The sequence below is a fragment of the Gymnoscopelus microlampas genome, assembly GCF_963454915.1.
Source record: "Gymnoscopelus microlampas genome assembly, chromosome: 6".
Taxonomy (NCBI): Eukaryota; Metazoa; Chordata; class Actinopteri; order Myctophiformes; family Myctophidae; genus Gymnoscopelus; species Gymnoscopelus microlampas.
This window is the reverse complement of record NC_139943.1, coordinates 46036216-46063932: the sequence shown is the minus strand read 5'-3', so window position 1 is coordinate 46063932 and position 27717 is coordinate 46036216. Positions and strand designations below refer to the sequence as shown.

Below are 27717 nucleotides of genomic sequence, written 5' to 3'. Positions count from 1 at the left end.
ATGAATTATATACAATTCCACTTTCATAATGTACACACAATATGAATTATATACAATTCCACTTAAGCGTCTGTGTATTCTCTTTACTTATGTAATTACACAGTGGGTGATACAGTTTGTGCTACGCATATAGTTCCATATGATTCCCAGTACCATTTCAGTACTGATCTCTGTACGAGGCAGTGAATCTAACACAGGCTTAAAACCATGTTCCTCCATCCTCTTTTATCTAAGCATGGCAATTTAGTAGAAGCCCCTTTAGCTTGGGAAGTCTTTGGTTCTTTATATAATCCAATCCCCGGAGGAATATTATAGACCTCCCGTGTAGCCTTTACCCGCATTCCTCTACCTAGTTTAGCGCTCATGCTATTGATTTTCCCATTAAGGGCTAACGCTAACCCCTGAGTAACCGGGCTCTGTGTTGCACACTGTGAAGGCTGTATTGAACAGATGCTACCCAGGGACCCTAATCAATGGCCTCCAGTGTTATGCAATATTATTTACCTGAACTCACATGTGCATTTTTTTTCCTCTTTCTCCATTGTTTATTTTCTTTTTCTCTGTCTCTTTGTTTTCTCTCTCTCTCTCTCTCTCTCTCTCTCTCTCTCTCTCTCTCTCTCTCTCTCTCTCTCTCTCTCTCTGTCTCTCTGTCATACAGGTGGGGTGGTGATGAGTGGCTGGTGTAGCCCGTGGTATGGACAGCGGTGAGGGCGGAGGGGAGGGAGGGGTCGGAGAGGAGAGAGATGCTGACCTCGGCCCCCAGGCTTTATCTCTTCCTCTCCTGACCCCGGCGGTCATTCCTGAGCAGGGGTTGTCTTCTCGTACCTCAGCCTCGGCCCCTGCCAAAGAGCCCCTGACCCAGACTCCTCCTCATTGGGGGGAGGAAGAAGAGGAGGAGGAGGAGGAGGAGGAGGGGGCAGAGGGGTTCCAGGCCAGAGAAGAGACCCTGCAGCGGCGGAGAGAGGGGAAAGAAGGAGCAGGCGGACATTTACAGGGGAATGTAGGGTGTCAGGAGGAGCAGAGGGAAGACGACGACAGGGACGGATATCCTTTAGGGCAAGAGCAGAAAGAACTGGAGGCGTATGCAGGCGTGGGAGAGGAGTCGTTCGCCGGGGGCCTCCCAGCAGCCCTCGGCAGCGGAGACGGAGAGGAGGAAGAGGAGGAGGCCATCTCAAACCAAAGCCAAACCAAATCCAAATGTTCTTTATTACCTCAACAGAGCCAGCACAGCTCTTCTTCCAGCACTGCAATGGCCAGCGGCACACCCGACAGCAAAACAACCGCCTCTCCAAAGCCCTCCCCTTCTCCTTCCACCTCTCCAAAGCCCTCCATTCTTCTCTCCACCTCTCCAAAGCACTTCACTTGTCCTTCCTCCTCCTCCTCCGCCCCGCTGAGCGAGACAGAGGTAAAAGACATTAGGGGAGATCAGGGCTGGATTTCTGGGTTTCCTCAGAGCTTTAAGTCCCAGCAGTTTGCCCTGGCATTCCCCCTGGCGGGCACAGAGTCTGACGACACACCCGCTGAGGATGATGGGTCGGCAGGGGTTCCTCACACTTCCATTGCTAATGGAGTTGGTGCCAAAGCTCCAGAACCAAATGACAGCCAGGTAGAGAAAGAGGAGGATGACGAGAGAGACAAAGATGGGGGAGAAGACACGGAAGCTGTCCTTAAAAACCTCAACCAAGACCTCTCTCCCAATTCCCTGACTAGCCACATGACCATAATGCACTCACGCAACTCCTGCAAGACGCTCAAATGTCCCAAGTGCAACTGGCACTACAAGTCCCAGCATACACTGCAAGTCCACATGAAGGAGAAACACCCCGAGACGGCTGGCCAGTGTGTGTGCGGCAACTCCGGGGGGAAGTGTGTGTGCGGCGGCGCCACACGAGGCGTGTGTGGGTACTGCAGCTCGGGGAAGCCTCACCCTCGCCTGGCCCGCGGCGAGACCTACGCCTGTGGTTACAAGCCCTACCGCTGCGAGGTGTGTGACTACGCTACCTCATCGAAAGGCAACCTCAGCATACACATGCAGTCGGACAAACATCTGAACAATGTGCAGAGCGGGGGGCTCTCCAACGGCCACGCGCACGCTTCCCACACCGCCCTCAACGGAGGCTCGTCCAACGGTCACATGGCGGACGAGCAGCCGTACAAGCTCGCGCTCCCCGCGCACACTCCCGTCACCGCCCAGCCCGCCGGCAAGATCGCGCAGCCCGCACACACGCACTCCCACGGCAAGCGGTGGCGGTGCGACGTGTGCGACTACGAGACCAGCATCGCTCGCAACCTGCGCATACACACCACCAGTGAGAAACACACACACAACATGCTGCGGCTCCAGAGAGGCTACTATCTGTCCCACTGCAGGACTCTGACTCCCCAGCTCAAACACCTGCAAAACACAGGTGAGGAATCATTATGTAATTTACGCCGTGATTTCATATAATTGAACTGAAGAAGATAGTTTACTAAAAATCGGAATGATTTTTTGTTACGTTTTCTCTGTGTGTCTATGTTTTAAGGCGGCGAGTTGTCCTTGACCATGCGGCTGACCAGTCAACAAGTCCCGGAGCAGCCGGTCACCCTCGGGTCCGCGCTCACTCCCTCGCCGTCTCCCTCCCCCTCACCCCCTCCCGCCCCTCCCCTGTCCCCCACCGCACCGCTCTCCCAAGGTGTGTTCCAGTGCCTGGTGTGCTCTAGCTTTTCCTGTGACGGCCTGGAGTCCGTGGAGCAGCACCTGAACGCCCCTCGCTCCCTGCCCCAGTCCGAGTGGTGCTCCCTGGTCGCCGGGGGCTGCCACTGCCGGCTGTGCGGGTACACCACCCCGCTGAGGGCTAACTTCTCCCTGCACTGCCAGACGGACAGGCACCGCACCCGGTACCAGCTCGCCGCTCACCTCCAGGAGGGCGGAGCGGACAGGGGTCCGGAGGGGGCTGCCCTCCTTGCCAAGGGCAACCCGGTCCAGCTGAGGTGCAGCCTGTGTGACTACGTGACCGGCAGTCTGGAGAAGCTTCGGGGACACTCCGTCAGCTCGCACCACGAGGCCAGCGTCAGGGTCTACAGAGTCAGTACACACACAAACAAAATACATGTCCCATACATGCATACACTCCACTAAAGGTGTCTTATAGCAGTGGTTCTTAACCTTTTCAGGCCATGACCCCCCAAAATAATCTGATTTGAACTGGGGACCCCCCACCCTGACAAACAAGCATTACATTTTGTTTGACTTGGTTCCGCAGATAAATAGTGTGAAAATGTTTGCCTCTTTCTTAGGTAATATTTGACCATTTCGTATAGTATGTTTATTACTTTTGACGCAGTAGTGGTTTTATTTTAAAAAATGGTGTGTAATTGATAGAAAGTAAGTCATTTTTGTGGGTGAACTACTCCTTTAAGACTTTAGAAATGTGTATACACTTACACTGTATGTATACTGTTGAGTGTTGCACATGAAGCAAATCATCTGGGCCTGGGACCCCCCAAAATAATTTTGGGACCCCCCTGGGGGTCCCGACCCACAGTTTAAGAACCACTGTCTTATAGGACCATACCGCCGTCAATACTCATCATTGTCTGTACGCAGCTATGGCCATATATTGTCAATTTCTTCCCTGTTAATAGCTTTTCTCCTTTATCATTAAAGCGTTACTGGACTTACTTGAATAATTGAGTCAGTGTTGGCTAAACATCATTATGCATTTAAACATTGGTTAGCCCTGGTGTCTTTATTTTTGTCAAATCTTCAAAACCTTTCAAAAATGTCAGCTTTAAAAAAAAAAAGAAATCTGCAAAAATAGCAGCTCCACAAGCTGACAAAGCATCACGTCACATGGATGTTTCCATTTTATTTGTAAGTCTCAAGGGGCTATTTTTGAATCGCTCCACATAAAATACCTTAAAACACAACAATAAAGGTACCATGAAGTTTACTATGTTGGACCTATCTCAAGCAAGTTTTCAAGTCTCTTTAAGTTGATTTTCATACTTTACTGAAATGACTGGAATCAAATCAAACCAACTGTGGTATACTTGGTCGGCAGTAAAGTCAAGTATACCTTGAGTCTTTTAGTCAGTTGGCTAAACATGCCAGACAGCTGGTATGGCCCTTTAAATCAGTCTCGACGTGGCTCAAACAAGTCAGTGTGCAGACCACATATCCGCAACATCCTGGGTTTAATTCCTGTCTCAGGACATGTGTTGCATATCATCCTTCCTGCCTGTCCACACTTTATTGTCTCTCCATTGTCAGTTAAAGCAAACAAGAAAGCCCCCTCTCATGGTGGAGTGTTTAAGAACAATAAACCATTTTACAGACTTATAGTGAAGCAACATATTCTAATTATGTTTTTGCATTATTTCTCTCTCTGTGTTTTTAGTTCCTGCAGCAGTATGATGGTGAGGTTGACGGAGGCTCATGGATGTTCCACTGTCTACTTTGTAACCATTCGTCCTTGTCCAAACTCCAACTACTGAAACACAGTCAAACACCGACTCACCAACAGAGGGAGGGTCTGCTACAGCTGCAGCCAATGGGAGGAGAGGAGCTGGCAGCCATTTTTACCATCAGGAAAAGCCCTGACGATGTCACTGGTACGACAGCTCTGTATGAATTGTGTATGTGGGCAGGAGATGGAGAGAGTGTGTGTGCCTGTGTTTGCTCACATCAGAGACAGGACAGAGGAATAACATGAAAAGAAAATGAATAATGGCTGCTGGTCAGATATTGATCAGGTAAATTGATTAGTCGATACACATCCTTGTTACATCCCCAATCACCCCCGACAACAGCTAACTAGCACCTGCTAATCAATGGACCAATAGAATCCCTTCGATACAGAGAGGATGGGGTCAGCTGGTCACCAAAGAAAACAGTGGAAGATAGATGTAAGGGATTGCCATGCTTTAGACTCACATGCCAGTTTAACCACAGAGATTAATAGTCTCAGCACTTTGTTTGCGAATGAGGTCTATCTGGTGTCTCCTCTCTGTGTGGATTAAGACCTATCCCTATCGGGGTGAACTGATGTGCTCTAAGTCTGTATTAACTCCACTCCACCTCTGAAGGGAATCTAATGAAGAATCAATTCCTGATCAATAGGGTACGGAGGCAAGCGAGGGGAGTGGAGTGTGCTTCGAAGACATTGGTCTTTATTCAGTGGTACTGTCGAGAGGGTCATATAAACTGCCATTAGCCAGAGACCTGGCAAGGACATATGTACAACCACGTATGCGAGTTAATGCGATTATTTGTCTTACCCCGGTCCCCAGGAGAGTTGAGTGAGGACATGGAACCTTGCAGTGAGACCACTACTGGACCTCTGGACCAAACCAAAGACACATGGAACCTGGGGGTGAAGCAGATTCCTAAAGAAATAGGTTGGTTGTTAATATATGATTGACTGAAAACCATTCAATCATATTACATTTTAAAATACTGACATTATTTCAAATTAAGCTAAATCTTATATGTTTACGCTTATTTACGCCTTATATGTTTTTTCCCCCTTGAAGATGAAACCCTTGGCGATGAAAGGGAGAAGAGAGACTTGCTTCCTCCAGTCAAGCGTCCATCTTCTGGGTTTGAGGAAATAGAAAACCCCCTCTCACCTAAACGCCCTAGAATACACCAGCAAACTGAGAACCAGCAGGTGAACGTGACAGTATTTTAACATAAAAGTGGGTTCCAAAGTGATTATGGTGACGCCGATATACTATTAAATTCACGTCGTCACCAGTGCAGAACATTACATTGAAACAGAGACATTAAAAAGACGAACACAAGGGTTACTGCACAAATTTGATTATTTGCTTCCAGTACAATGTGAGAAATACAGAAATAGTGGCACAAATAATAGAGGACTAATCCGAAACGGCAAAGCCTGCATATAGATGAATCCTTTGACTGCCTCCTGTTCATCTCCCCTCATAGTTAAAGCTGCACTATGCACTGTTACTTTCCTCTTCTACCCCGGATTTGAACCCGGTTTCCTACGCAAGTGCTGACATTTTTACCATTGAGCTAATGGAGCCCGCCTGCTTGCTCTTGACCTTCAGGCCAAAATACGTGTCAGATCCTGTGTCTAGGTGAGACATGACCTTTGACACGATCTAAATGTCTCTCAACAGAAGAGCAGAGAGACAAATACAACCACCCCAATTGTATGAGTTATGTTGTATTAACATACTCTACCATACAGATTGGACAAAATTATATTTCATGAAAAAAAGTAACATGCCGCTTTAAGCACTTAAGCCCTATAGTTTATAGTATATTTACACCAGTAAAGTAACCCTTTACTGGTGTGCCCCAGTGGTCTATAGTAGGCCCCCACGCTTTTCCATCTACAGCAAATATCTTGGGTGAAAATAACGTGATGTGTTGTGAGCTTGTACTGTAGATCTGCTATTTTCACCAAATGTTCACCCCTGTATAGGGACGACAATAGGGTTCATGTGGTTAAACGTCTTCCTAACCACATTGTCTTGTTTTAGACTGTCCAGTGCCCTTTGTGCCAGGTCAAACTCCCATACCCACACCTGAAGAGACATCTTACGCACCTGCACAGTGTGGCCCAGGACTGCGTGGACAAGCTCATCAGCGTGGTAAGCGTTTGCATGTCTGTGTGCACAATACAAACGAATGCGAATATGCTTGCTTGTGTACACTGTAAAATCCTCAGTGTACTTCAACTCTGCAAGCGTACAATATGTTAACAAATGGACTCTGTAAGGGTGCATTTGTACACTCTCAGAGTTACAAATGGATAGACACTGAGGATTTTACTGTGTACCCATCCTGCGTACCTTGGTCAGAAAGCGGGAGAAAATGAGCAGCCAAAGCGTGTGTGTGTGTGTGTGTGTGTGTGTGTGTGTGTGTGTGTGTGTGTTGGGGGGGGGGGGGGGGGGGGGGGGGGGGGGGCAGTGAAATGTAGGGAGACAATTCCATTAAGAAGGCACCAGAGAGAAAGGCTGTGCTTTTTTAATGCATGTTTAAGTAGCTCCCGCTATCATCTTCGATGCAGCCGTGCATGCTGTGTATGTGTGTGTACATCTTTCAGAATGGAAGAGCGAGAGAGAGAGAGAGAGAGAGATAGAGAGAGAGAGAGAGCCGGAGAGGGGCTTGACTGACTAACTGACTGACTGACTGACTGACTGACTGACTGACTGAGGGGAAAAAGCCAGTGCTTCTATAATGCATGTTTAAGTAGCCCTCTATTACCAGAAGTGCAGTCAAGCTAAAAGAGGGGGGGCCCCAGTGCTTTTTACTGTGTCTCTCCAGCTAACAAAGACTGGTCATCTATCCACATCACCGTCCTCCATCTCCCTGGCCCCCGTATGCTAAGTGGTCTTTGTCTCTCCCTCTCTCTGCCTCCACTTCACTGCCTGCTTTTCACCCTTTCTCCCCCTCTGTTGCCCCTCCTTCCCTCCCTGCCTCTCACCCACCCCGTTACTCCTATCCTTCCGTTTGCTGCAGTCTCTTTCCCTGCCTCTCTCTCTTCCTCTCTCTCCAGTGTTTTTGTTCATACCCCTCCCTTCTTTCCTGTGTCTCCCAATCTCTCGCTCTCTCTCAATTTCTCTCAATGCGTTGCCCCTCCCATCCTCTCTCCGGAGCGGTTTCTCTCTTTTTATTTTGTTCATTGCCCCTCACTTCCTCCCTCTCTCTCTCTCTCTCACCCTCTCCCCCTCTTTCATATCCTACGCCCTTTACCCCCCTCCCCACCACCACCTCCACCACCCTCATCTCCCTCCCTCTCTCACTCTCTCTGATAGTAATTGAGGTTCATTAATTCAGACTGAGGTGATGATGGCCATTATGTACCTTGCTTTCCAATTACGCTCTCTAGATTAAGCCTGACCTTCAGTTTTCTCTGCAATGACTGTGTGTGTGTGTGTGTGTGTGTGTGTGTGTGTGTGTGTGTGTGTGTGTGTGTGTGTGTGTCTCTGTGCGCGCGTGTGTCTGTGCGTGTGTGCGTGTGTGTTTGTGTGTGTGTGTGTGTGTGTCTTATGAAGCTGTTATGCGGAGAACACTCTTGTCATGTAAATCTCATCTTTGGCTGTTCTGTCCTTTCCTTAGGCTAGCTAGCTGCTCACGCAGATATACTATTTTCTCTCTGTGTTGGAGCTGCAGGGACAGAGATGTGGGTGTGGGGGGGTGCTCTATATGAAGAACGATTTTAAATAAATTCATTATTCAGCTCAGTAAAGTTTTATTAAACCCTCGGGCCATGTCAGAGGGTGTCGTTGGAGCTGAAGGGCAGACCACGCATATCCCCACCACATCCAGTTCTTACAAAATATATGTGCTTTGCTGCATGCAGTGCAGCACACAGAGGTTTAAGATGTAACCGCACACTTAGATATTCAGACAGTTAAATGTTTTATGATATTGGGACAGCGAACACACACACTCCCCTGTTATATTTATACACCTTGCTATTTTCCATTATACAATTGAACATATTTTATTCATAATGTTGGGGTAAGAAAAGAGGGGTAGCATTCAATAATGTTTCAGTCCCTGCAAGGGAAGCAGCGTCGAGCCTAATTTGCAGACACGGTCGGGAAAGACGTAAACTGACGGACCATCACTTTTGATTCTTTCCCAGGTGACACCGTCCAATGCGTCCATGGACCAGCCAGAGCCTCCTCTGGAGACCGAACAACAGACTGAGAACGACTCTCACTCAAACCGCTCCCAAAAAAACAGCTCCCGTTTGAATAACATAAATACAAATGACTCCCCCGCAGCAGATTCCCCCGCCACCGCGGTTGACTCCCCAAAAGACAACGGTTGGTGTTTTAGAAGTCATGTTATTACTGTATGTGCATGATGGAGGTGGTTTTTAAAACAAAGGCTCTTCTTCATCCTTTTGATTCGGTAGTGATAAAAAACCAAACGGCAATGTCTAACCACTCCAAATGCAAACATTATATTAATTTGATCTTAATACTAGAATTGGCTCAGTGCTGAGCTTTGAGGCAATGCTGAGCATTTCATAAATTAAATGTTTGTGTGTTTGTGTGTTGTTTTTTTTGCAGTGGAGAACACTGAGGAAGATGAAGCCGCACCCAAAGATGTCACAGCTTTGCTCACCCCACCCCTGGAAGACAGCACCGCTCACCCTTCCAACAGCAGACCCGCTCCCCAGTCCCCCACGCAGCTTCCGCCCCCCTCCCCGCCCAACTCCCCGCCCAGCGATCCGCCTCCCCCCTCCGATCGCCATGGTTACCGGTTCCGTTGCAGCAGGTGCAGCCTGGCATTCCCCACTCAGGAGAAGCTGCAGCTGCACTGGCAGTACCACGCCATGAGGGCGGCGACAGAGTGCCCCCTCTGCTCCAGGCGCTGCCGCAGCCAGGAGGCCCTGCAGAGGCACATGCAGAACACACACTCACAGCTGGACAACACAAACGGCATGCAGCACACACTCCTCATGCCGCCCCATGCTGCTCAAACGCAGGCAGCACAGAGTGCAAGCTGCTTGGTTCAGCAAGAGATTAGCTTGTCACCTCAGGTGGGTCAAGAAGCAGGTGACGGCGAGGATGAAGAGATGGAGAATGAAGCACTGGGCATGGAGGGAAAGGAGGAGCAGAGACACGAAGGGAAGATTGATGAGAGTGAAATCGCTGCTGAGGTTGATGGAGTAGAGGAGGATATAGTGGAGAAAGAGCAGCAGGAGGACAGCGAGTCAGGCCCCAGTGCTCATGTGAAAAGGAGCTTCAACCCCAGCATGGACCGCTATCTGGATCCATCCCGGCCCTACAAATGCACCATATGTTCTGAATCCTTCACGCAGAAGACCATTCTGCTGGTCCACTTTAACTCAGTCTCCCACCTGCACCGGGCCAGACGGGCCCTGCAGGACTCTGGCCCGGGGAGCCTCGCTACCCCTGAGGCTCCCCGGGGCCCAGACCCTAGGCCGTTCCGCTGCCGACTGTGTGGAGTGGGCTACAGTCAGAGCTCCACCCTTGACATCCACCTTCGTTCTGTTCTCCACCAGACCAGAGCCCGCGCTGCGCAGAACACGGCACCACAGAACCCAGCTTCTGGCTCAGCGGCTCCACCCCCAGGCTCCACTGCTCCAGCTCAGGCTGTTACCACCAGAGAGGAGGCCTCCAAGGGTCTGCTTTTAGCAAAGAGGCAAGATCTGATAAGCCCCTCCCCGCCACAGCTCACCCGCCCTGGACAGACTGAGAGCCACCAGGCTAAGAAGAGAGTTGCAGAGATGCTAGCATCCAGGAACCAGCTAATGCTACTGCAACAGCAGCAGTTAGCCCAGGCCCAAGCCCAGGCACAGGCCCAATTACAGCAGCACACAGCGCTACTCCAGTCCCAGCTCTTCAACCCAGCACTGCTACAGCACCTTTCTTTAGGACCAGAGAGCCTCCTGAAGCAACACTTCCCTCTAGCAGCAGAAAACCTGCTATCTCTGCAGCAGCAGCTACTTTTACCTTTTTACCTCTCTGGAGATGTGCAACTTCACCCAGATTTAACTCTGAAGAGCCTAGAATTTAACCAGTCAGACCCCGCCAACTACACCTTGATAGAGCAGCTTAAGAGCGAGGCTATGTGTGAGCCCAAACTTCAGCTAGAGGAGGATCAAACACAGAAAACAAGTACCTCAGATGTAACCCAACCATATGATCAGGTGCAGTGTGTGCTGAAGGATGAAGTGGGTGGCAGTAGTGCTTCCATTAACCAGGCAGAGGCAGAACCCACCACGTCCAGTCGACATGAGGAGAAGAAAGAAATCACCATTTCTCCTGTGAAAATTGAGAAGCAGCAGGAGGAAGCCAAACCAAACGTTTCCTCTTCCCCTAGTAATCTTGGATCTGAGTTCCTCCCTCCCAGAGTGCCCTATGCTGCTGTGAATGGGGAGCCTGTCCGGGCCTTGCTGCAGACCTATGGCTATGAGCTGGCCCTGCAGTATATACAGAGCAGACAAAGACACCAGCTAAAGATAGCATTCCATGCTGCACCAGAGGGACAAGAGAACACTGACATTAAAGAGATGGAGGTCTGCTTGGATGAGAAGAGAGATGACCTTAGGGAACAACAGGATGGAAAGGTTGAGTGCAAAGAGGAGAATGGACAGGGAGAAGCAGGTAATGAAGTGGGGGATAGATTGCCAGAGGGGAAAAGGTATGACAAACAAGACAAGCCAGTAAAGGCAGAATGTTGTGGTGAGGGAGAAAAGTGTACAGATTGTGGTAAGCTGTTTTCAGATGCCCTGGTGCTGAAAAGCCACCAAGAGTATATCCACAGGCTGCTGTTTCCCACCAATGTGCTGGAGAGGTTTTCTAGGGAGTACAGGAAGGAATACGACCGGCAGTACCCACTTGCGCAGCCCACGTCTTCAGAGACTTCAGCTATTGCCACCCCTGAAACGGCACCAGCCCCGACCCCAGAACCAGAACCTCTACCAGAGTTAGTTAAACCCCAACCACCTTCTCCTGTACCCACAGCTTCAGATCCCATGCCTAATCCGTGTGCCGCCGCTACAGACGTACCGGCATCAGTGCATGTACCTTCCCCTCCTTCATCTCCTTTCCAACCACAAATATCGCCACAACAGGAGGAAGCAAGGGCTCCTCCAGTCAGCTCTCAAGCCACACCCCAGGCTAAAACCATACCTCTCTCCTTGCCCAAAATGCCCATGCTTCCTCTATCCTTACCCCAACTTCCCCTACCCCCTCTCCCCTTCCCTATGGAATTGTCTCTCCTCTCGCCTGTTATGATGCAGTCTTTGGCTCTTCAGTCCCAGTCCTGGTTGGAAACTGGTATGACCTCTGACCTTGCCAAACTCTACCAATCCCAGCTCAGCCCAGTGTTGCTAGGGCAACAGGGGCAGATGAACCCGGCATTGCTAGGGCAACCGCCTCAGCTCAATTCTACATTACTCGGTCAGCCGTCGCAGACGAGCCCTGCGCTGCTGGGACAGCAACCCCAAGCCAGTCCAGCACTGCCAGAGCAGCAGCAGAATAAGAGAGCACGGACTCGCATCTCAGAGGAGCAGCTGGGAGTTCTGAGGAATCACTTCGACATCAACAGTCTTCCCAGTGACGAAGAGGTCAGCAAGATGTCTGCCCTCTCCGCGTTGCCTCATAAAGTCATCAAACACTGGTTCCGCAACACCCTATTTAAGGAAAGGCAGAGAGATAAGGACTCTCCCTACAACTTTAATAACCCACCTACTACAGCGTTAGAGGAGTCCAAGGAGGAAGTGATACAAACCCAGTCTTTGGTAGATTTTCCATTGTCAGCGTCCCCGGGGCTCCCTGCCAGCCATTCCCCACAGCCCCAAATACTAGACCCCCACAGAGGCGAGCCCCACAGAGGCCGTCGCTCCTCTCGTACCCGCTTCACTGAGCAACAGCTGGACACTCTTCAGAGGGTGTTTGAGGCCACGCCCTATCCCAGAGAGGAAGAATATGACAGGCTGTCCGCTCTGCTGTCCCTCCCCAACAGGATCATCGTCGTGTGGTTCCAGAATGCCAGACAGAGAGCCCGCAAACATCAAGACAGAGGGACAGAGGATGGGGCAGAAGGGAAGACCCCGGTGGAAAACACTCATAGACAGAGAGGTGGCTGTTCTAAGAATGACGATGATGACTGTGGTGATGAAAGGCAAGGAGAACATCAGAATGAAAACTCCATGGATCTGACCTATGAGTATTACACCCACCCTGACTCACCCGTCGCTCTGGATTCCCCTCCTGCGAGGGCAAACACCCCGGTGAAAAATGAGCCAACCTCCATTAGTAAGAAGAAGCAAGTTGATGATACAACTTCAGTTCAAACTGAGAGGAGCCAGGCCACCTCTCAGATCCAAAACGGCACTACAGAAGTCCAGAGTCAGAGGAAGGAAAGTGACGCTATGCAGATACTTTCCTCAACACAGTCTGAGCTGCAGCCTGAGCCTCAATCTCAGCCAGAAATATCCACTGGGAGATCCCAGTCCAGTGGCTATTCTTCTCCAAAAACACTTAATACCACCCTGTCTAAATCTCAGTCCAACCCTGAAGACTCGCCCAACCCTCCTTCCAGTCCAGCACTACTAGGAAAGCCAGCCCTCCCCGCAGTCCCAGAGTCAGAAACAAGCACCCCTCGGAAGCCTGATGCGATGCCAGCCATATCCACTGACACCCAACCACAGAACCAGCCCCTATCACAAGCCAAGGCCCAGTTCCAGTGTTCCCTCTGCCCCATGTCGCTGCCTTCATTCCAGCTGTGGCAGGACCATCAGACCAGGCACCTTCTGGCAGCCCAGTCCCAGGTCCAACTCCTCCACCCTGGTTTCACCGACCGGCACATGCCTTACATGATGCTCCACCCCAACCACTCCCTGATAGCCAGCCAGCTGCTCTCAGGTGCCATGCCCCAGATACACGGCAACCCTGCTCACGCCATGATCCCACACATGAACAACATGCACCTCAAGAACACGCTCTCCGAACACACCGGCAGCACTCTCACCAGCCTGTCTCAAACCTCAATGTCCTCCATGAAGCCAAGCTCAAAAGTTGTGTCAGAGGTCAGCTGCGATGGCCCAGGGGGCGGGAGGGAGTCTGAGGAGGACCAGAGGAGGGATAAGCGGCAGAGGACCACCATCACCCCAGAGCAGTTGGAGGTGCTGTACCAGCGCTACAGCTTGGACTCGAACCCCACCAGAGGAGTCCTGGAAGGCATTGCTCGGGATGTGGGCCTCAAGAGACGTGTGGTGCAGGTACCTCAAACCAATTCAACAGAATAAGATTAGCCTGACTTTCTTTAATATAGCGTCACTGTTGGGTGGAAACCTTGTACGTCCAAAATCATTTGTTTTCAGTAAAAAAAAAAGAAGGAAAAAGAACCTGTGTTCATTGGTTAAATATTTATAAAAACACAGATAGCCTTTACAACTTTCAACATGGCCTCCCTATTTTGGGCATCTGATTATAGGATTTTTTTTAAATATCAAGCTTTTTCCAAAATAGTGAAAATAATTCTACACACTCACAACACGTCACATCACGACATGTTGTGAGCTTGTAGAGTGGCTATTTTCATTACTTTTGCACGCCACTTTTGCACGCCACTTCCATACGATGAAGTATAAATAAATAAATAAAAATGATAGAGATATACCATACATACATATAAGGTAGTATATGTCTGTCTGTCTGTCTGTCTGTCTGTCTGTCTGTCTGTCTATAGAGCATACGCACATATCGTTCGGGTATGCGGTTGTCCAGAATAAAAGGCACAGGGACTAAAACATACAGAGATCTCCATATATAGGCATTAAAGGGACATAGGCAGATAGACAGACAGATACAGAGATCTCCATATATGGGCACAAAAGGGACACAGATAGACGGGTACAACGGGTACTCTGACAAAGCCCCCGACACTATGACTCAGACATATTGGTCGGATCGGCGGTGCGACCTAGATGTAAAGGCTGTGTAGCGGCCCGAACCTCTAGTACTGTAGTTCTCAACCTTTTCAGGCTGCGAAAAGAATCATATTTGAACTGGGGACCCCCCTGACAAGCACTTGAAATTGGAAAATAACCGATCTACAAGCTTATAGCTTAGAGATCTATAAGCTTAGAGCTTATAGATCGTCTATTTTCAAAATTGTTGCCACTTATATTATTTGACAATTTGGTTTGTTGATTATTTCTGATGCGTAATGATCTTTTTTCATTTCATTTTTCAGGTATTAGGTATTAAAAGTCCTTAGTAAAGTCCCCAGATGACTTTACTGTCATCTGCGGACCCCCTCAAATTCATTTGGGGACCGCCACCGGTTGAGAACCACTGCTCTAGTATATATATATTATATATACACACACACATGTACACGCACACACACACAGTATACTGTATAAACACTGTTTCTGCTTTCACAGGTCTGGTTTCAGAACACGCGAGCCAGAGAGAGGAAGGGACAGTTCCGGTCAGCGGGGCTGGGAACCAGCTTCAGCTTGGGTCTGAACCACCTCCGCTGTCCATTCTGCAGAGCTCTCTTCAAAGTGAAAAGCGCCCTGGATGCCCACATGAGATCCCGCCACTGGGCAGAGGCTGAAAGAGCGGGCTACAATTTGTCAATGAGTAATGGGTCCCCCGGTCAGATGGGGAGCATAGCTATGTCCTCTCTCATGGACAGGCCGGGACCTTCTGTCCCCTCCCATCCCATTCCAAACCACGGCTTTGTTATCGGCAACAAAGGGCTATCTATGAAGCCGCCTATGTCCTCTGACTCTTCGGTCGTTGACCTGAATAACCCAGAGGAGGAAGACGAGTTTGATGAAGAGGATGACGAGTATCCATGTGATGAGGCCTCCAGCATGACAGACCAAGGGACCCTAAGTCCCGAGGGCTCTGGGGGTCCCAGCTTTGACTGGGGCGAGACGCAAGCTCAGAGGAGTCTCCAACAGCAGCAGCAACAGCGCCAGCGGACACAGATGAGCCACTTCCAGATCCTCCAGCTCAGAGACTTCTATAGGAACCACCGCACGCCCAACAGGCACGAGTGTGAGGGCCTGGGCCAGGATCTGGGACTCCCCCACCGAGTAGTGCAGGTAATGGTTTCATTCAAATCCTGCCTCTTAGTCAAGATTCTGTTGTTTATTAACCCATTCAATCCATGAACGCATCTCTGTCATTTTAGATTTCTTTGCCTATTCAAAAATAGCAGATATACAAGCTCATAGCGCTATGAGCTTGTAGATCTGCTTCTTTTTTATCGTGAAAATGGGTGCAAATCTTTGAATATATATATATTTTTTAAAGCGAACATTTGTAAAATATTTTGTTCCAGGGACCCCCAGAAGCAAAGATTTAAGTTACAAATGTTACAGAAGTATATATTCAAAGATTCGCGATTTTTACAAAATAGCAGATCTACAAGCTCATTGCACGGCACTCTGTTATGTTATGCGCTATGAGCTTGTATATCTGCTATTTTAGAATAGCCAAAGAAATCTTAAAATGACACAGATGCGTTCCCGGTCTTAATGGATTAATGCCGTTTCATGAACTATGACTTCATATTATTTTTAATGCAAACCTCTTTTTGCAGGTGTGGTTCCAGAATGCCAGGGCCAAGGAGAAGCGGGCCAGGAGCCTGAGCACCGACTCCGCGGAAAGGGAACAGGCCGAGCTGACCGCCGGGGCAGGGGAGAGAGACAGAGCTTAGAGAGGCAGACCATTCTGGTCCCCAGTGCTTCCTTTCACCAATGCCCCCTACACCCCCCCCCCCCCAGAACCCTCCTTAATGCCTCCCTCTGTAACTTATACCCTGTCCACTTTGCTGCCAAACCTGTAACCTGAACACCCCAAAGATGCAGACCCACGGTGGCCCAAAGAGAAGCTCTCTCAACCAAAAAAGATGGAGAGACCAAACCCTACGTCCTGTCAACCCTGCAGCTTTTCCACCATGCTTTCCTTTTTATCTTTCCCGGGGGCTGTCCTTCCCCCTTTGTCTGCCCGGAGCTCCTCATCCCCTGACCAGTCAGACACAACAACAACCCTACGAGAACCAAACTTCACCTTGATTATTAAAAACCAACCGGATGCCACAGAGTCCAAAGAGCATTCTCCAAGTGTGTGACCTCACTGCCCAGCTAGACCTGCAGTCTACCTCTCAGTCTGCATGACAGACTCCACCATGGGCCCTCCAAACAGACAGTGCTAGTCTGCTAGCTGTGTGTAGCATGTAGTCCCAGCTTCTTCCAGGCTGGAAAAAGAAATTTGTCAAAGAGATTTTAGTGTAAATAGTGAACTCCAAAAGAAAAAACTTGAAGAACGGGGGGAAAAAAATAATTTAAAAGAATGAACAAACAAAACAGTTAACGGAGGAAGGAGGGAAAAAAAGAAACCAGAATAATATCCTTGAAATGGACATAATGTATTCACCAAGAGCTTTTGTAAAGACTGACTCAGATTCCAAAGCTCGTAACCAAAATTTTACATGTCTGTGGATTTAGTTTCAACATGTTTTTGATTTTGTTTTTGTTTTTTCAATAACAAACTGCAGAGCTGACGTCTGTATACGGTGAAAAAAAGGGTGAGACCTGCAGCGAAGCCAAGTACCAATGGACTGGTTATGGTGCTGGCAGATGGCAGCTCCACCCTCACAAGCCAATGATGAGTCTTCTGTTGTACATGTACACCTTGTATGTTCCTTTAGTGGATAACAACCCAAATAGCACAGAAAGCAAAGGCCAGTTTGTCCCCAATGGGACAAACTATTTTTATAGCACTCAACCATTATACTGTATATGAAAACCTTAACCAAACTTACAAAACCTACATTGTGTGTGTTTAGTAATAGTTTCTTAATATAAATCTTATGGATTGAGATGAAAAAAAAACAAGAAAAAAAAAACTGTCTTGCTTCTATATAATAGTGTCATGATTATGGGAAGATTATGACAGCTTTGATATGATATGTTTAGGTAAGGTGACTTAACTGCCTTTCCGCCCTGTTTGAATATACCAATGGCTTACCAATGTTATGTGATTTAATGTAATGCTTTCTATGCTCAGGTCAATAGCTCAACCCGGTTCTGTTTCAAATGTGCTCATGACACTAGATTTCTGTTTCTGTTTTCTTTTTAAACAGAAGAGGCACGACTAAGTATTAAAAAAAAGATATCTAGAAAAACACCTCTGTACTTCAAAGATCTGAGCTTTTCACCTCTGAGTTATAGATTGTCACATGAACCTTATTGAAACTAAAGTGTTTAATAGTGTGAGGGGTAAATGTACAGTATTTAGCTTTCGTATGGTTGACTCAAGACTTCATTGGATGTTTGAGACATGGCTTCCTCTTCTACTGACAGACGGGGAGCCACTGCGCAAGGAAAAAAAAAACTTTGGATGTTATCAATGTTATTTTTGTACACTAAGTTATTTGCCCTTATCTGTCTCCCTTCTTCTCCTCTGCTTTTCCTCCTCTTTATTCCCCCTCTTTTTCATTTGCAACCAGTCCCTATTCCTAACTGTAATAATGATAATATAACAATAATAGCTAAACAATAATTAATGCTTTAAGACAAAAATCCAAAGACGTGATAATACTTTAACTGTATGACCTACAAGGAAAAGCGCTACTGTTTACTTGACGATGTATTGCTGTTTTTAAAAAGAAGGAAAGAGTCCCTATATCTAAGCTACTGTTTTCTGCCTCTCAATAAGCACACTGGAGACTGTAACCAAAACCCCAACCTAGAGCCATGGCAGTCTGTAATATAGCGGTTAAAAAGTTTTACTTCTCTTGAGCAATGTTGCAGTTTATTATTTGTTTTTCTCTTTGTTTTTTTACCATAGTGTCGAACTTCAGCCCTTAAGGATGTCCAGTTTGCTGCTAATGTACTGTAGTTTCTAACGATACTGTAGAGAGATGCATGCTCCGATCGCTTTACCACTAGGCTTTAATGACTACAAACTGTAATGATGATACCTGTGACGCTGTTGATAACTGCTCTTCTGTTATTCTGGTGAAAAACAAACCTGATATTTTGGGGCTCAATTCTGTCAAATATGTGTTCAGTTTTTTTTCAGTATCCCATTACTTGCGCTTTTCCGAGGAGACGAGCAAACGCCTTGAACACTTTCATAATACCCATGTGTTTTCTCCCTGTTCAAGATCCATTCTTCTAGGTTTCAGAGAAACAAACTTGAGACACTTAACGCCTACAAAGATACTGTATAGCCATTTGAAGGAGTTCAGCCCTAACCCTAACAATGGTATGGTGTCAGTCTTTGCAAATTTGTTGCAGTGTCTCTTGTCCTCTAGGACTCGCTGACCTCACAGACTGACATCAGAGCCAACCTTCCAAAGGATGTTTAACTGACTAACTCTGTCATGATTCTTGCTCTTAAACTAACCAATGTTTACTACAATACCAATGAGCTTTCTTCTGTACAGAAATGTGCATTCCAAATACAACACAGCAGTTTTTTTGTATACAGATTACTAAAATAACAACCACAAAGTTCAGTTCTCATATTCTCTGATCTTAGTGACTGTAAGATGTACATATTGGGTCCTTTGTGGTGAAGGGACTCTGTTATCCTTTACTGTAGGTAAAAAAAGAAAAAGAAAAAAAAACTATTCTGTTTCATTTTTCTTTCTGGAGATGTTGTTGCCATAGTGATGACCAAAAAGATACCTGTGATGTGCACCTGTCCCTATGTCCTGCTCCAGTGGTCTAGTGTGTCTATATTCTCTCCCAACCTCCCCCCACTTCTCTCAGCAGTGTGTGTTTCTCTTCCCTCTCCTGTTCTCCACTGAGCTAAATAAAGTCTGCTTTGGTGCACGCTCTGGTCTCATCTCTTTGGTTCTTACCGGGAGAAGCCATTTTGTGAGTGTTGCGCTATGTAGGGTGCATCCGTATTATGTCTGCGTTTCAGGTTATATGTTATGCGGCTGTGTGTGTGTCTGGTATTCTGAGTCTTGTGATGTGCAACGGTGTGTGTGTAAGGCGTTTGGTGAATGGAGCCGTGACCTCTAGGGTCACTTCATTAATTACATTTGTGACATTCAGCCAGATGAGTTTCCTTTGTGACTAAATGATATGATGAATATTAACGACCTTGGATGAATTACACTGCTGCTCCTGCTGCCACTGCTGCTGATGATGATAATGTGTTTTACGACTCAGAGGAGAGAGGGGAGGAAAATTGCACACTACAGCACATTTAGGACACAGAGATACATTTTCATATGAAACATCTCAGAGAACACGAGACTAGGCTGGTAGACCAGGTTCTTTTATTATTTTGTCAAGGGTTTGTGCAAAACTTTCCACTGGCTCTGCGGCGGATGTGTGACAACTTCCTAAAGAGAGAAACAACTTGTACCAGCATCGATGGGGATGCAATGCACAGGCTCAGATCTGTTAGTCCTTCCCCTATAGCAGCGAGGCATTAAGTTAACCATCGCAGAGAGGTGTGACAACAGAGGAAACACAAGTGCTTGGGAAGCGGGGATGCTGCGAGTGGTCGGGCAGATATGCGTCCAGAACAATAGCCGAGTAAATGCAGAGAAGAGGGCTCAAGATAGTCCTGCGGCTGATGATAGCCATCTTAGAAAGTCATCCTGATAAAGTGATCCCCCACTATTTCTCCTTCTCCCCATCCTCCCACCCTTAATCAAATGAGTGCTCTGCAGCTGGTGGGGTTTGCGGCAAAAGGGGGTACAGGGGGGGGTGGAGAAAGGGAGGGGGCTTTGGGGGGGCTTGAGGGATGGCGTGAAATTATTGCCTGCTGGTGTATATGTGACGCTGGGGGTAGAGGGGTAGAGTGGGGGGTTGGGCGGGGGGCTGGGAGGGTGTAATGTCATTGCCTGCTGGTGTATCTGTAGTGGGGGGCTCATTTAGATTTAGATTGGTTATGTGAGGAGAGAGCTGAAAGGCCAGCTCATGTTTATGCATGAATCCCAAAGCGTACTGCTGTGGTGGAGTCCTGAGTTAAAGAGACAGTGCCGAAATACGTCCACGTGCCCAGACACACAGCTCTGCTCCACTGGATAAGACTTCAGTCGAGGCTCTGCTATCAGATGCATTTCAATCAGCATGCGTATTGTGTGTGTATATATGTGTGTTTATTTTCTTGTGTTGAGTGCGAGGGTGCGTTTGCCGTTTAGCATATGTGCCTATATCTGCCTACACGGGCGTGCACAGATAAGTTACACCACTGTCCAAATGAATTAGTTGACACTCCTTTTCATCTCCACGATGTTTTTGTTTTTTTTCTCCTCTAATTTTTGTTCTAAACATGTCGGAGCATATCATCAGATGTTGACCGATTGCGTCCCAGTGATTGCCTCGGTATCTTCAGCAGCAGATGCAGAGCCATACACATGGTGCTACACACACATTACACCACATGCTCACTCTCACACTGGGAGTAATCAGTAAATGTCTTTGAAGGAGAGTTTGTTCAGCACTTCATCAGGTATAAAGTGGTTTTTATTTGGAGATGTGGTCCCTATCCATCTTTTAAATGACTTTTTAATGGTCGTCACACCATCCTAATCAATCATGCAATGGAGCTAGCCTGCAAGCACCAAATACACTCTATTTATAATTCCTGGGTTCTGCAGCATAAACTGACTCTCTCCCTCTACTGTATATGAACAGAAGCATCTGTGAAATTGTCTTTGTTTCCCCCCCACCCCCATAGCATCAGAAATAACATCCTGCACCTCGCTCCAACATCCCATTTATGAAGTGCCTGTTACTGCTTTAGTCATTTGTCCTGTGCATTGTCTCCGTGCTGTATATGCACACCTCTCAAAAGATGAAAGTAATGACACCATAAAGATAGTGGTGGTTTTTATGTTCTCTGGTGTCTCTTTACACTTTATGATTTTTGGAGCCTTTTTTTTGTGGGCCCCATCCCCCGCTCACACCGGCTTACAACTCCCCCCCCCTCCCCACATAAGTGCTTTACATCTATAATGAGATACAAATACGCATCAGCAGGACAGTGTCTACGCCACGCGTCACTGTGTGAATATTACTCACACTTATTAGCAGGATTATGTTAATCTTTACACTCTCTGCCCACAGACAACAGACTCCCCGCAATAGGGGGGTTGGTCACGGCAGTATAAGCGTGTATGCCGTGCAGTGTGGGTGTTTGTGCGCGTGGAGTGCGCATGTGCACACGCTTGTATTTGTGTGCTCTCTGTGCTGGAGTGATTGTCATGTTGTCAAACTGATCTGCATGTGAAAGGGCAGTCTAATTACATCACTTATGCAACACACACACAAACACACGAACACACACACGAACACACACACACACACACACACACACACACACACACACACACACACACACACACACACACAGACAGACACAGAGAGAGAGAGAGAGTCAGAAAGCTCACTACTGAGGTCAAAAACACAAAGTGAGCCATCCCCTTATTGACTGATGCAGGAAGGTATCGCCACCTGTCTGGGACACTTGATGTGTCTTATGCTGTGTACGGAAATTACAGTGGATGTTTTTGACAAAGCACCTAGAAAAACAAAACAAAAAAAACAAACAGAGTGAAAGGGTCAAGTTCATGGTGGACTGAAGCACTTAGGTTGTTATTGGAGAATATGCAGTCATATATACATTGATTAGTGTTCCTTTCCAGAGTGAAACATTGATAGGATCCCTGTTGGAATGATTGATTGAGTCTGACACATTTTAATTACGCCCAAATTAAATGAATCGGCTGGCAGACTATAAAACATTGCTGTTTAATAACGAGCCCCCTCCATTTGCTACCCCCCCCCCCCTTTCATCCAATCCCATTTTGGCTGCCCGCACCAAATAACCTCTCTCCATTTAATGATATGCAAATGAATTTGCATGAACCCCGTGATCCTGTGCGATGATTAAACTGAGATGATATTAGCTGCCACGCTCGCTGCCGCTGCGTCTGTCTGTTTCCCTATCTCTAGTATCTCACTCTGTCTCCACGACAACGCTCTCAACTGATGATATTAACGGAGTTCATTGTCACCGTTCCCATATGAATTCTCCTCATGTGAGAGAGGAGAAAATGCTTATCCACACAGAGGTTTTATCCAGTGGTGTATAATCACAACAGAGCAGAGGTGGGGAGCGCCACACAGCAAACAGTGTTGGTTCCCACACCAACATGTGGCACGTGTTGGTTGGCATGCCGCGGGCTCCCAGCTGTAATGACAACATCATTGCAACAGCACATGGTGATCTTATATATAGACGGCAGATAGGTATTGGCAACCTTCCACGTAACTCTCCCATTTCCACTTTCCCAGCGCTCTCCCCTCCCACCGCTGCACGCGTTCCAGTCTGGGTCCAGCGCCACCTTTTCCTGTCGTTTATTGTACTCCATTTGCATAATGAAGCCCAGGCTTTAATTAAGATCCCACTGGAGTCTGGAGCCAAGGATGAAGGAGAGAAGGACGAAGAGGAGGGGTGGGGGGGAGGGTAAGGGAGGATGTGGGGGGGGGGGGGGGGGGGATTCGGCGTTCCTCAGCTTATCCGCGCCCGTCCAAACAGGAGACGCCGATTTAAGGGGGGAGAGAAGCGTTGACGAGCGATTAAATCACTAATTATGATCGGCTGTTGGAATTAGTGTGTGGCTGTTAATTAGCCGCAAGATGAGATGCCCAGACAGTTGCCCGCCCCTGATGGCTGCTGCACACTTCCTTGACTGGCAGGAGGGAAACCCAGTCTGACACCCCTCGAGATGATGCCAACGCATCCCTCCCTTTAATGCAGGCAGCAGTGTGTGAGGGGGATGTCCCTTTAAGAGCATCCCAGGTGTGTGCATACATGGAGACGGTACTTCATCATCCTTGCACACTGTATCCCAGTCTTCCTCATTAAGCATTAAATTCCCCATTTCCACTTTCTCTTTCTCCTCTTTTTCTGTCCTCTCCTTGTTCCTTTTTTTCGTCCTCCTCCTTCTAGTCCTCTCCTGAACAGAATGGTACAATCCCTGGTCTTGGCGGGTTTAGCGGGCAGCAGATTCCCTCCCTTGCCCTGGTGCACGGCAGTTGGCACTGAGCAGAGTTGGCACCCGAGGAAATAGTTCCTGGTCCCTTTACTTCCTCCACAGTTGCATTCATGGCTCAGGTTCCAACCTTCTGCTACAGTTTTGTGCTTTTGTGTCCGCACTTAGTAAGCTCTTGTACAACATCTGTTGGCGCCTGGGATTGCTTGTTAGTTTGTGCTTGGCATGGTGCCATCCCTGTCTCTGAGTCTCTCCCTTGAGGGCACGCCATCGCCGAAAAACACCGAAGGCATCTGAAATCTTCTGCTCGCCGTATGGAGGCATCTGGATGCTAGTGTTAGCGTTATGTTGGCTTGGCAGTGTGCCATCTTTCTTCCTGTGCCCTTGCCGCCTCTGAAAGGATGCCATCGCAGGATCGCTGGCAACCGTTGCCCGGGCACCTCACGTCGGCTTTGTCCGGGCAAACAAATGGTGATTAGCAACAAATCCTCCGAGGTGAGTCGCCTTGTGTTGGCGTGTCTCCGCAGACCGCCTCAACTGCTCCAGCTATGCCACCCACGACGGCAGGTTGGCATGGCGCCCGCTGGCTGACTGGCACGCGGCGGCGGCTGGCATACAGAGAGAGAGAGAGGACGGTGACAGATGGACCAGGGACCACATCGAAGGTTTCTCCGCTGGCAATACATATGGTACAATCGATCGATCAGCGGTCATCATCGGATGTGCGACCAACAGTTTGATGTCCGCCTTCTTCATCATCGCCATCATCATCGTCCATGAGTCTTCTTCTGAGTCATCCTCTGCCCGCTGGCATCTTTGCTCTCTTCTATGCTCCGCTATAATCTTCTGTCTGTTTTCTGTATCCCCCACATCCTCTGCCCGCTCTCCTATCCTCTCCACCCACGATTGCGTCTGTGCCAAGGTGGCACCCGGGCAGCGGTATGGACGTCTGCCTCGGTTCCTCCTCCATTCTTATCCTCCTCACCCCTTCGCCCATGCCCATACCCGCCCCCGCTCAAGTGCTGACTGGATGGCACCGTGCCAACCTGCCACCGCCATCGCTCTCATTTGCAGCTCATCCCTCTATCGCCCTTCCCCCTGTCTTTACATATCCATCTCTTTTTCTCTCTCTCTCTCTCTCTCTCTCTCTCTCTTGCTGTCTCTGTTCTCATTCTTTACCTCGCCTCATGACGTTTGTAGTGTTGTGTATCGACATGTTTCTCCATAACTTTTGCACGCCTTGGAATTTCAGGGACAGAAACGTCAGTGTCTTCCTTGTCATTTGGGAGATGTTGTTGGCACCTGAAGGAATGCTCTGTACAGTGTGATTGCACTGTAGGTAATTACCGCTGTTCAGCAGTTACTTATTCCACAGAGACAAGAAGAGAGAGAGAGAGAGAGAGAGAGAGAGAGAGAGAGAGAGAGAGAGAGAGAGAGAGAGAGAGCTCTGAGTTTGGAGAAAGCTTGTGTTGTTTTAATTAACCGTTACTAGACCCCCCACAACCCCAAATCCCTCTGTGTCTTAAACCCACATCTGTGAGAGCTTCACGCAGTATGAGCTTGCTCAAACACACACAGTACAACATGCTGCAAATTGATCTGATCGTCAATAAAATAGAATGCAATCAAGCTTACTCTGTTTTTTAGATGACCCCTTTAGTCTCCTGTTTTTATTTTGTTACCCCCCGCCCTCTTTTTTTCCCCTTCTAAATCTCCTTTATCAAACAAAAATCTGCCAGTGGTGGTGGAGCTATTAAGCAAATATTCTCATTAGTACACAACACATAATGAATATGTAAATGGTGTGTGTAATTTATGCATGGAGTGGGGGGAACTTGCTCTCTTTTCAGCCCTCCATTATCTGCACTCTATTATCCACTTTCCTTAAACCTTCACACTCCTACAGCATTTCCCCTCTTCCTCTCACCACACTTCCACTGAATGAATCCATGGGGGATTTCTTGTGGTCCCTCTCGAACCCTTTATTTTGTGTATGCTCCATTTTACACATCTCTCCTCTTCTTTAACCACTCGCTTCTGCTCTCTAATAGTCTCTCTCTCTCTCTCTCTCTCTCTCTCTCTCTCACCCCCTTTTGCCCTCTTTTCCATCTTTTTCTGTTCACAGCTTTCCCTCTCCAAAAACAAGCCCTGCAGTGATGCATTAAACCAACAGCTGAGTGTTTGAACAACCTCTTTCTTCCAGGAATATGAACACTGAATAATCTAGCCAACATATAGTCCTTTCACACATGCCAGTGTGTGTGTGTGTGTGTGTGTGTGTGTGTGTGTGTGTGTGTGTGTGTGTGTGTGTGTGTGTGCACGCGCGTGCGTGCGTGCGTGCGTGCGTGCGTGCGTGCGTGCGTGCGTGCGTGCGTGCGTGCGTGCATGTCTTAATGTGTGGTCTAAGCATTTAGGTAAATTGAAGTGTGTCCTGTTCGAGATGAACTGAACAATCTGGAGGTGGTGGCGGAGGAGAGGATGGGGAGGCAGCAGGACGCCATCTTGGAGAACCCCTCTCATCCCCTCTATGAGGGGTAGGGTCCGGGATGAGGGGCATGTTGAACCACAGACTCATCCTCGTACTTTGTGCCAGTAAATGGTAAATGGTGCATTTATATAGTGCTTTTATCCAAAGCGCTTTACATAGACTGTGCATTACATTCACCCATTCACACACACATTCATACACCGATGGCGGAGGAAACCATGCAAGGCACCAACTTGCTCATCGGGAGAAATTAGGGGTTCAGCGTCTTGCTCAAGGACACTTCGACACTAGCTCTGGGGGAGCCCGGGATCATCCGGCCGCTCTACCAGCCACTCGCTACTGCCGCCCCTGTGGCCATCAGGCTCCTTAAACATAATCAACCCCGACCACCAAGTGAGAACTTTCAGACCTGCACTGTCTGCTATACTTCCCTTTGACTATACTGACTCCTACATGGTCTCTGAGTCATGGTTGCTCGATTGATAGACTGATTTATTTGTACATATGTTAGAGACTTCTATTGTGGTCCTTGGTCTTGTACAAACAGACATAACAACAAAGAACAGGCATTGATCGCAAAGCCCACCCTAAAAACGATACAACTCTGTGACCTATAGAACCTTATTTTCTTTAATCATCATGGTCTCTGGCAAACTTGTACATGGACTATATGTGTACACTGCTGAAATCTGATAGATGCCTGTTAAGGATAACTGTTGAGAGACAAATTCAGTGTTGTGTTCTAGTTTTTTTCGGAAGGTATACGCTACGATACGATGCGCGTGGTTGTGGGTATACGCTCTCGCGTTTTCAATGGATGAAACAGTTTTTGAAGGTATACGGTAGCGACGAAAAAAAATCTCAAGGTATACGCCGTACACAGCATCTGACGGTAGAACACACCACTGGACAAATTCATCCATATACTCTCTGTTGAACGCACGCACGCACGCACACGCACACGCACACGCACACACACACACACACACACACACACACACACACACACACACACACACACACATTGTTGATAGACTGTACATAAGTATATCCACCCGTCTACTCGTTGTTGATGGCTGTACATATTCAATCATATACTCACTGCCAACAGATGTATAGTGATGGATGTACATATTTTCACTCGTTCAGAGATCCAACGCAGGGCCAGGAGTATTGTATTTTATTGTATTTGTATTCTTATTTTTCTTTACCTTTCATTCTCACTGCTGTTGCTGCTATGACGCCTGAATTTCCTCTGGGGATCAACAAAGATGTATCTTATCTTATCTTATCTTATCTTATTCTTGATAGATGGCAAGGAGCCGTGCTCCTGTCTAGGATAAACACCTATAATACTCTGGCTCCCTTGGCAATCACCATAGCAACAAACCATGGCACCCACGTGAGTTGCATAGTAAGATGTTCCCCAAGACCGTGCACCATAAAAGGGGCGACAAACACCATGCATTGAGCACTGAATCTGAGGCAGAATTTGAGGAAATGTTACACTTTGCCTCTGCTTCTGGCCATAGTGTTCCAATCACAGGAAAACACATGCGTATATACAATACAGCATCACAAAGACATGCACCTTCACTCTGTCTCTGGGCTTTAACAGGTGCTGATGAGCCACAGTCAATGATTGTAATGAGCTATCGATCACCGTGGGAAAATAGAAGGACAGAGAGGGGAGAGGGAGGTAGGGAAAACCAGAGGAAACACACAC

At 47.9% G+C, this 27717-nt stretch overlaps 1 protein-coding gene across 1 annotated transcript; it reads left to right on the top strand.

Annotated features, from left to right (window-relative positions):
* Positions 1 to 694: 694 nt before the first annotated feature.
* Positions 695 to 19260, top strand: LOC311047091 (zinc finger homeobox protein 3-like; the record flags this gene model as incomplete). The annotated part of the gene is made up of 10 exons (XM_084059677.1): positions 695 to 2408; positions 2526 to 3067; positions 4383 to 4596; positions 5275 to 5382; positions 5518 to 5654; positions 6499 to 6609; positions 8613 to 8796; positions 9046 to 13730; positions 14901 to 15572; positions 16073 to 19260. The coding sequence occupies 10 exons, from the start codon at positions 695 to 697 to the stop codon at positions 16187 to 16189; spliced, it is 8484 nt and encodes a 2827-aa protein (XP_083915803.1). The 3' UTR covers positions 16190 to 19260.
* Positions 19261 to 27717: the final 8457 nt, after the last annotated feature.